This window comes from Brachyhypopomus gauderio, unplaced genomic scaffold (genome assembly GCF_052324685.1).
Source record: "Brachyhypopomus gauderio isolate BG-103 unplaced genomic scaffold, BGAUD_0.2 sc60, whole genome shotgun sequence".
Lineage (NCBI taxonomy): Eukaryota > Metazoa > Chordata > Actinopteri > Gymnotiformes > Hypopomidae > Brachyhypopomus > Brachyhypopomus gauderio.
This window is the reverse complement of record NW_027506881.1, coordinates 1,252,421-1,262,791: the sequence shown is the minus strand read 5'-3', so window position 1 is coordinate 1,262,791 and position 10,371 is coordinate 1,252,421. Positions and strand designations below refer to the sequence as shown.

Genomic DNA, 10,371 nt, shown 5'->3' with positions numbered 1-10,371 from the left:
AACTCTGCCCTTTATCAACCAAAGTGCCCTTTTGAAACTTCGTTTTTTTTTTATTATTATCATTTTACTGAGGTCGGTTTGAAATTATCTTTTGAAAACCTGAGCGATTAAAAACAATGCCCTGAAATGAGCCACCACCTCGCACACACCCGACCTCTCTCTTCCTTTAACGATAGACTTCACAGGTAAGTCCTTCAGTTAACTTCTGTTTATCCTCCACTGTCTGCAGGCCTTGGTGCATATATTTTGGAATTAGTAAATCAATATAGGCCTACAATTAAAACATTAAAAAGACCAAAAAGTAGGAGAAGGAGTTATAGGCTACTGCGTGTTGTCATTACATGAATTTTTCACAGGTAATGGGGAACTTCCCGTTTCTTCTTTCACAAATGAATGTGTTAATTTATGTTGCCTAACAAAACCTATACAACAGAAAACATTCAGCTTAACACATAGATTTGCAAACTTTACCGTGATTATTTGTATGTGGTCGTCCTCACGTTATCTATCATTGATTTGGGCTAGAGTGACTAGTTTATCAGGTAGTTTGGTGCTGTATGATACATTTTACTGCACAACAAAATGATTTCACGTTGGGCTTAGAGGGCAAACAGTACGATTTTACTCGATGTATATTTTACCTGTGTCTGTGACCGTGCGTGCTGTGCTGAAGACGCTTCCTTCCACTCGCTGAACTGAACTGCTGCTGTAGCACATCTGGTGTGACCAAGGAAGAGAGAGGTCGGCTGTGTGCGAGGTGGTGGCTCATTTCAGGGCACAGGAAACCCAAAGTTTCAAGGGGGCACTTTCGTTGATAAAGAGTTTTTTTTTTTTTTTTTTTTACAAATATAGCATTCAGCAAGTTTTGTCCATCTGTAGCCTATTTATTCACTCAGCATATGGATGGATAGCTATACCTACCTCTGCTTATTTGTTTGCATTATGTAGTTGTAGGAACTGACCTCAGTTGACCTAGCTATGTATAATAATTGCCTGCTTGTGGTAACTCTTAACCTGAAGGTCATTATGCAAAATACAAAGAAAGATTTGCTCATTAGAGAAAGAGAAAGAGAAAGAAAAGAAATGTAGATTTTGTAAAGATCACCTTAATTTGTCAGGACCGTTTTACTGGTTGTTGTCCTAGTTTATTCTGATTTGTCTGGATAATGTATGCACTAACTCACTAATGTCTGTCATGCCTCAAGCTATTGAACCCCTTGCAGTACCAGTTTGAGCACCTGGCCACGCAGCTGAAGTGACGCCAGTAACAGACGTATTCACGTAACGTAGATACAGTTGTGTTCAAAATAATAGTGTATTTAAAAACATGAGTTAAGCACAAAATCTTTATTTCCATGCATATGGAACATTGCATACTGTTTTCCAAATCAAAACATGAAGAGAAATGTATATAATTTGTAACTACTTTACAGAAAATAACAAAAAATGAACATTGGGCTGTTAAAAAAAATAGCAGTGTCTGCATTTGTCTTTACAAACTCAAAATATGTACTCCTTTTTAATGATTTCCTGTGAATCACTATCCTAAAATTTAGATGACTAACCACAGTTTTTTAGAACTGCATCACATTTGTGTTGCATAGAGTCAACCAACTTCTGGTACCTCTCAACTGGTAACTGCTCGTTTACTGGTGTGTTTAGGGGTGTGGTCTTGTTGAAACACCCATTTCAAGGGTATTATCTCTTCAGCGTAAGGCAACATGACCTGTTCAAGTATTCTGATATATGCAAACTGTAAGTGAAACCATGTCTTCAGTGTTCTGTGGCTTGAATTGAGTTTGGGGGTCGTCTGACAAAACTGTCTACAGTCCTTCGACCCAAAAAGACCATTTTTTACTTTCACCAGTCCACAATATGTTTCTCCATTTCTCTTTGGGCCAGTTGATGTGTTCTTTGACAAATTGTATCCGCTTCAGTATGTGTCTTTTAACAGTGGGACTTTGTGGGGACATCTTGTTAATAGATTAGCTTCACACAGGCATCTAACTGTCACTGTCAAGAACAGTGATTAATCTGGTTGGTCATATTGGACTGCTATTATTTTGAACACTACTGTATATAGGAAACTTTAGCCGGTGTTTTTTTTCTATTAATGAAAAACAGAACCATTTGGAAGAACTTTTATTTATTCAAGAAGTGGTTTATTGTTGAAAAGCCTGAAGCCTGAAGTCTTCTACGTCTTCCGCTTGACAGTGAGATGATTTCTGTCATGTTGATGTACTCATGATCTGCGAAGGAAATCAGAAACAGCTTGAAAACTACAATTCCCAAAATCACCTCAGTGATTACAATAACAATAGGTTACTATGATAACACTGTACTGAAGTTACAGGCATCCCAGAGCCCTACTCAACAGATGTGAAGGTGTAATCAATGGTGATGAGCCTCTGTTTCCTCTGAGAAAAGCAGCAGGATGAGAAATATGTTGCCATCAAAGAGTACGAAGCACTTACTGTGCAGCGTCCTGTAGTGTCCCGCTTGTTATCTTCCCTGGGATGTGTGGGATCAGGACCACAGGCAGTCCCACTCTCTCTGGTCCCCCTCTCCAACTTATCCAGCTCTTTGAGAAATGGTTGAATAGCGTTACCAACGTCAGCGACTATAAAAGACGAGTTACTTAACAATCTGTGTGGTTTCTGTGTGGTTGGAAAGCCTGAAGCCTGAAGTCTTCTACGTCTTCCGCTTGACAGTGAGATGATTTCTGTCATGTTGATGTACTCATGATCTACAAAGGAAACCAGAAAAAGCTTGAAAACTACAATTCCCAAAATCACCTCAGTCAGCCCAAAAACAATAGGTTCACTATGATAACACTGTACTGAAGTTACGGGCATCCCAGAGCCCTACTCAACAGATGTGAAGGTGTAATCAATGGTGATGAGCTTTGGGGCTAGAACAGCCTGCGATCTAACCTCATGGGTTTTCTCTTCATCTCTGCAGGGTTGGAGCTCTGGGGGATCTTCTTGGCTGGGTGGAAGCCTGCGTCAGAGGGGCCAGGGCGGGGGCGAGGAGGGTGCGCTCAACTGGATCCGTCCTCACTTGTCTTAGACTGACAAATCAAAAACATTTTCACGACAGGGTGTTTTAATTATACCCTACAGGAACCGGTTACAGTAATAACTACAGTTGTAATTACAGCCCTGGTCCAAGCGATCAGCATTCATTACTGCCGTGATCGTGATCTTGGAGCCACAGGTATAAGAGCAGCTCTGCTGCGCAGACACAAACCTTCACAGACGTCACGCTGACCCTGGAGGTCGTCCGGTGCCGCAGTTTCTTCCCGTTGTCAGATGGCACGGAGTCCTAGACCACACATAAAACAACGCAGACAGGTTCAGGACAGGTTACGAGGATACTATTCAACCAGCTAATTGTGAGCAACTCCTAAAAAAAGTCAAACATTTAATTATTTTTTTAAGGCAGGTTCTGTCAAGAGCCCTCCGGGAGCTACAGACCTCTGTGAACTTTCTCTTCTGAGCTGGTTTAATGGACCTGCCGCTTCCAGCCTTGCGGACGTCGACGCCCTGCGAATGCCCTGCGGACGTCGATGGTGTTGGGCTTGCTGTTTTAGAGGAGCGGTTATCCTTCGTCTTAGTGGAGACCGAAGAGTCCTGCCGAGTGCAATCAGAAAGAGGGCTGGTGAGGACAAGACAACACGGGTTTGCAGGTGCTGGAAGGTCCTGAGCCTGTAGTGCTGATCTGGGATCAGGGCTGTATGTTAATTAGGAGATGATTGACACTGACTGCTGTCTGAATTTATCTTAACTGTTATGTCTGCATTGCTCTTCACTGTTGTGTCTGCATCTCTCTCAAATTGTTTACATGTATAGCGTTACTGTGGCTTTATGACCATAAGCAGTGAGACAAAAAAAACACTGCTTGTGTGTGTGTGTGTGTGTGTGTGTGTGTGTGTGTGTGTGTGTGTGAGAGAGACAGAGAACCTTACATTGCGCTGCACTCTGCCACTGGTGTCTTGCTGTGGTTGCTTTGTCTTCTGGTCTTTCCCCGCTGGTTTCTTGGGTTTGTTGGGGGGGCTTACTGTGCAGCGTCCTGTAGTGTCCCGCTTGTTATCTCCCTTGGGATGTGCGGGATCAGGACCACAGGCAGTCCCACTCTGTCTGGTCCCCCTCTCCAACTTATCCAGCTCTGTGAGAAATGGTTGAATAGCGTTACCAACGTCAGCGACTATAAAAGACGAGTTCCTTAACAATCTGTGTGTTCAAAAAAATGCAATGGCCTCCCATTACTTTCAGTTAGGGATCTGATGTCCTTTTGCAGAGCGTCAAGACATTTCTCCTGCTCCACACGTGCCCTCTCTTTCTCCGCGAGGGTGAACCGCAATTCGTGAATCAGCTTGTCCTTTTCCTGAAGCACTACAGGCAAAAGATCAAACACCAGGTGAGGTTTTCCACTTATTTCACATACTAGAGCACACCGCACAAGAGCACCGGTTCAAGAGGTCTAAAGCAGAAGGCGTCTCTGCAACCGTTGGCTCCTTCTCACGGTGTCAGCACTAGTACTGCTGTACTGTGGGGTGTTTGTGTTAAAGTACTCACGCTGACACGTCTCCCAGTATTTCCGGAGAGTTTGTTGCGACCCGACCTGCTCCTGTCAACGACATGGAAAAAGCTATGAGAAAACACGCAGGAAGCCCGTGTGAAAGATCACTAGCTCAGTAAGACTTAATGAACGGCACTCACAGTCTTCAGCTGCGCAATGGTCTGTTCTTGATTCCACAAGGCGCTGAGAGCTCTGTCCCTCTCTCCCTCCGCGTCAACTCTCTTGGTTCTGTGCTCCCAGAGAGCTTCAGCCAGGGTCTGTACCTTAAGGGGGACGATGAAGTGATCCGACATGTTAGGTTTAACGCCACCCACTCTGCCTGCCACGTTGATTATTTTTAACACCATGGTTTGTTTACTAACCTCTTTCTGCAGCACGGCAATACGGGTGTTGCCCTGACGCATCTCTGATTGGAGATACGAGATGTTGTACTCCTTCTGCAGCAGATTAGCACTTAAGGTCTTGATTTGATCCTGGTCATCACACATCTGCTTCTGGAGCCTGTAACCATACAATACATTTACATTTATGGCATTTGGCAGGCCCTTATCCAGAGCGACTTATATCTCTTTTTTTTTTTTTATAGAAGTGAGCACAATTGATGGTTAAGGGCCTTGCTCAGGGGCACCACAGTCATGGCCTCAGGTCTGGGAATTGAACCCACGACCCTCCGGTCACAAGACCAGTTTCTTAACCACCAGGCCATCACTGCCCTGTGGTTACAATACAAACTGTTACAATACAAACTGCTGTTCTGATACTGTGTACAGCCAACTGTTACCATGTTTTCAGTTTGGATCAGACCTATGTATTATCTGATATATAATGCCTATAACTGCATGTTATTAAAAGACAAGGGAACAGTTTGAGCATTGCTGAGTAAAATCGATTAATAAGGGTCTTACCCTAAAACCTCCTGAGCTTTAGAGTTGAGTTCCAGATCTTTATGTGCCAGCTTCTCCTCCATGTCTTTCTGTCTCCTCTGTGCCTTCTCCACCTGGGCCTGTTCATTCTGGCATTGCTGGAGCTTCTCCCTCAGGGCAGTGCACATGGCCTTTAACTCAGCCAGCTCCCGCTCCCTGGACCTCTCGTTTTTTTCAGCGTCTTGTTTTTGTCTCAGCTCCTCACAGGCTTTTTGAATCTCCTTTCTGGTGCTGCTCAGCACTCTCTCCATGGCCTCGATCCTCCGGCTCTCCTCATTCGAAGATGTCACCACTGCCATGTAAGCACAGTTGGACTTTCTTCCTCTGGAAAGTGTGTGGAGCGTCTGCTGGAGCTCCCCCACCTCCAGCTTCAAGGAGCTGATGGTGCTGGACTGCTGGCTACGCTCTTCTTCCCCGTTCCTGAGAAGAGCTTTGGCTTTCTGAAGTTCCTCAGAAAGATCAACCACTGTGTTTGTCTGGATACTTAAATCAGTCTCCAGTGCTTGGAGCTTGGTGCTCATTTCATTGGTGATCTGCTGGAACTCCACAAGCTTCCAGGTCAAAGCCTGATTCTCAGCAGTGAGACGGGTGGTTGCTGCCCTCTCTGTCTCCAGCATGGAGACGGTGTTTCTGTACACCAGGTCCTGCTTCGTCAGATCACTGGAGAGTTCCATCACCTTCTCCTTGAGTGAATGCTGCTCGTGCTGCATCTGGTCCAGAAGCTCGTCTTTCTTTTTCAAAGTCTCTTTAATGCCATCAACAAAGGCCCTCTGAAGAAAAACACAGTATCAAAATAGTCAGGGCAGGTTTACCTCTTTTGTAACGCTTACAATGTCACCATTTTCTGTACTCTGATATCCTACTTTGTATTGTGACACATTACTATGTCTTTGTCATGTTCATCAGAGAGTTAAAAGCACTTACGTATTCAGAAGCTGTCTCAATACTCTGCTCTAAAGCAGTCTGCAACTTGGAGATTGTTTCATGTTCTTCCTGGCAAACAGTCATGAGCTCCTTATGCTTTGCAACCTGATTCTCAGAAATCTATGAGAAAAATCATTAATAAAGACATAGAAATTATAATATGTTATGTTATTATATCATTATTATTTGTAGATGTACAAATTATTATATTGTATTATTATACATGTTATAATATGTAATGACACATAATGACACATATGTAATGACACATTATACTGTGCACAAGACCAACCTTGCGGGCTTCCAGTAGCTGGTCGCAGGTTTTCTTGAGCAACGCTTCCATTTCTGAAACGAGGTCAACACATCAGTCAGACAGGCAAAACACCAACGCACTTTGAAATTCACCAGAGCGAGAAAACGTCCATTTTGGTGCCAAGGAGCTTCTGGCGTTTGAGAAGCTCCTCCACAATTTTGATTAGGGGTGCCCTCGGGCTTTCAAGCCCTTGCTTTTCAACTACCACGCTATCATATAAAGAAAAGAGGGCTAGTAGCATTTTGCATTTATCAGTTCATCTGATCTTTTTAAGTACCTGTGATTCACCAAATTCACTGTCTTTAGAGGTAAATGTACATATTCAGAGGTAGACCTGTAGCCTAAATGTTCCTGATCCAGCAGAACGGACTACTAATGGGATATAAATTATGCTTTGTTTGTCTTAGAAGTACGTCATACAGACTGCACTATGACGTAAATGTGTTCGGAAAATTTGAAAAGCCTCGTCGTGGTGTACTGCAACCAGTCATGCAACTCACAAATCCGTAAAAAGAACCTCTTTGGATATGTGTCTGTTTGTGTGTGTGTGTGGTATGTGAGAGTGTGTGTGAATGAAGGTGTGTTTATGGCATGAGAGAAGGTGAGAGCGATTGTGAGTACGACTGTGTGCAGTGTGTATGAAAGTGTTTACAGTCTAACACAACTCTTGATTCTAGTTTAAAACCTACAGTGATATTCCCTTCGTCTCTTATCAGGTTATGTTTAGTCTATTTTGGTGAATCGTTTTGATACATGCTGCATCATTTAGCTCATCATCAGCATCAAATGCTCCTTAAATGTAGCTTGCTAGCTAAGTATTTAGACAGAAACCAAAGCTTAAAAACCCTGATTAAAAATCCCATTTAACACAAACTAGTATCTATCTAAATAGTTAGCTAGGGGAATTAATAAAGCTCTTTAAATGTAGCTAGCTAAAGATGCATTTGAGTATTTGAGATGCTTTGAGTATTTGCAGTGCGTTTTCCGCTTGCATCGTGATGGGCTTTCAGGGCCACCGTACTATCGACTCGAAAACTACATAGCACAAGTCACAGCATCGAGACCTTCGACACGCTTTTCAAGCCCTATAATAATATATATTGATCAGTATTCCACTAAATGCATAGTAAACATGTCTTATCTAAGAAAATAATAATAACAACCATTAAATAACCTTTCATCTGTTAACCTTTCTCCCAAGAGCCGCATGAAACCAAGCAAAGAGCTGCAGGTTGGCCACTCCTGACCTAAACGTTTGCTACCATCGCCTCAATGTGTATTAATGCACATTTAGTTAGTAAATGTACAACAGTCCCAAAGGTTTAAGAGTTGGTTGCACATTAGTAATAAGGCACGTCAAAAATCACTAAATATCGATACTCTTTCCAAAAACAAATGTTGAATCTACAGCTACTTTAAAAACCGCATTTAAAACCATCATTATACAACAGTTAGTTCCTCACAATCTGAGGTGGATGTTTGTGAGAACTGCGCGGAGCGTTGCCAAGCAACGGCATGTACACACAAAACACAAAACGGCTCTTTGCTTGGATTCACGCGGCTCTTGGGAGAAAGGTTAACAGATGAAATTGTTATTAATGGTCTGTTATTATTATTTTAGATACAACCTGCTAAAATTAATCAAATGGATGTTGTTAACATAACGTTTGAGCTGCAGCCAGTTTGGACAGACTCAGAAAAAGACTCCACACTACGACCGAATCACAGCCGGTTATTGGCGATAACACACTCCCTCTCGTCTTCTATCGCTTAATTAAAGTCAAAGGACCGTCAGAAACCCTTAGCGCTAAAAGTCCAAAGACACACACATACCTCTGCAGCAATCTGCGTGGCTGAAGCCTAAATGCTGTGGTGAATAAATATTGTTAAAGTGTTCAACTCCGAGTACTGCTTTCCTCCGACTGTACCCCGCTAATCGCGCGCGCCACTTTATATACAGTTGCTGTGTGCCGTCATGGGAATTCCCCTTACACCGTTTAATCAACCAATCATATTTCGAATTAGAATGGCGGGGGCGTGGTCCAATGGTCTCGGGATATTCTCGCTGGTCAGAGTTGCCAGGTTCGCGGTTTTCACGCCAAATTGGGCTTGTTTGGAAATATAGTCGCGGGTGAAAATTCAGCGGAGGCGGGGCGCGTTTTCTTGGGTTACTATTTAGTTGATAAACACTAATGTTACAATATTATTAATGACTTTAATATAAATCGCAATACTGATAATAAATCCCTCATAAACAAAATACTAACTTTGGGCTAGTTTGAGGTTCTGAAGGGCGGGTTTTAGACTGACTTTGGGCTGGATATTTTTGTAAGACCTGGCAACCCTGTCGCTGGTCCGCGTGCGACCGTTCTACGTCTCGTGAGCTTTTAGCTTGTGCGCTAGCTAGTTAGCAGCTGCTAGCAGAGCTACCGTGATGTTTCACAAGAGGAAAGGATGTAATCGCAGGATAACAACACCATTTCAAGACGGCCATTCAACGAAAAAGTGGATATTGTGAGAAAAGGCCGAGCAACACCTCATCTTGAGATTGTAACACAAGGCGGTAAAGGGTACGTTAATGACAACAGTGTTATGGAGGTGTTTTTAATACTACACTCATGTTTTCATGTGTGTGTGTGTCTAGTGGAGGCCCATGGCCAGTAAGTACACTTCACCAACATGTGTGTGTGGAAATACGTTTAAACTGAATGCATTGTAAGATAGATAACCAGTGTAACGTAGCAGACATACTACAGTGAGCACACCGGTTTGTTTTGGTTTGCCAAACAAAAAGGATGTTTTGAGTTTCAGGATAAAGTTATCAAGATATAATAAGTGAATATAATCAAGATTGGACATGATTAAGCATGAACCAGAGCGTCTGTGTGGTGGTGGGTGGCTATGGGCCTAAGTCTAGCAATATAGCAGCGGTAGAAGAAGATCGTGGCACCATGAAGTCTGGAAATGATGGACTTAGGACCAGGGACTAGAACTACAGTTTTGTACAACAAAGTTTTGGATATATAAGAAAAATAAATGAGATGAAATGAAATGTATCAATAGATTTCCAGTAACCATGATTGAGAGGATTTCAAGAATATAACAGATGGCACACAGAGATGCAGCTGGTCAGAATGCTCTCTATGGTGCTTCTGTAGAATGTGATATAGATATACATATAGATAATTAAATGGAAATGGCCAAGAACTGAACCCTGTTGATTAACATTAACATTGTGAGATTTATGAACAGGAAGTGAACAAGTGAACAGGACGTGTGCAGTGTTTCTAATGACTAAGTATTAAAAAAGACTCATGCCAGTCTCGGGGAAAAGGAGGAATTTAATGAATAATGCCAGGTTCACACTACACGACTTTTCAGTCGTCAGGTTTTTGTACCGTTCGCACTACATGACTGGTTGTGCTGTAATCGCGAGTCTTTCAGTTGTTGTGGCTTTCACACTACATGACTGATCGGTGACATGGGCTCACGAATTAAACGACTGGGGAATCGCCGACTCATCTGGCTGCCCTCCAAAAACACGAGAACAGTCGCCGACTGGGCTAGATATTAAACATGCTAGATATTAAACATGCTAGATATTAAACATGCTAGATATTTGTCGGGCGT

General features: G+C 42.7%; 1 protein-coding gene across 3 annotated transcripts; it reads right to left on the bottom strand.

Annotated features, from left to right (window-relative positions):
- Positions 1 to 2,127: 2,127 nt before the first annotated feature.
- LOC143489285 (uncharacterized) lies at positions 2,128 to 8,729 on the bottom strand. 3 transcript variants are annotated; one of them, XM_076988188.1, is made up of 14 exons: positions 7,916 to 8,182; positions 6,721 to 6,773; positions 6,429 to 6,548; positions 5,487 to 6,274; positions 4,944 to 5,082; positions 4,722 to 4,844; positions 4,578 to 4,629; positions 4,269 to 4,394; positions 3,968 to 4,167; positions 3,477 to 3,632; positions 3,250 to 3,324; positions 2,934 to 3,070; positions 2,475 to 2,746; positions 2,128 to 2,249 (listed from the first exon to the last, which is right to left on the bottom strand). In XM_076988188.1, exons 1-12 carry the CDS (start codon positions 7,920 to 7,922, stop codon positions 3,041 to 3,043), a joined length of 1,869 nt encoding a protein of 622 aa, XP_076844303.1. In that variant the 5' UTR covers positions 7,923 to 8,182; the 3' UTR covers positions 2,128 to 2,249; positions 2,475 to 2,746; positions 2,934 to 3,040. The 3 variants fall into 3 exon arrangements, with proteins under 3 accessions (XP_076844303.1, XP_076844302.1, XP_076844301.1); XM_076988187.1 differs by lacking the exons at positions 2,128 to 2,249; positions 2,475 to 2,746; positions 2,934 to 3,070; positions 7,916 to 8,182 and adding an exon at positions 8,575 to 8,729 and having other exon boundaries at positions 3,160 to 3,324; XM_076988186.1 differs by lacking the exons at positions 2,128 to 2,249; positions 2,475 to 2,746; positions 2,934 to 3,070 and having other exon boundaries at positions 3,160 to 3,324; positions 7,916 to 8,183.
- Between the last annotated feature and the right edge of the window lie 1,642 nt (positions 8,730 to 10,371).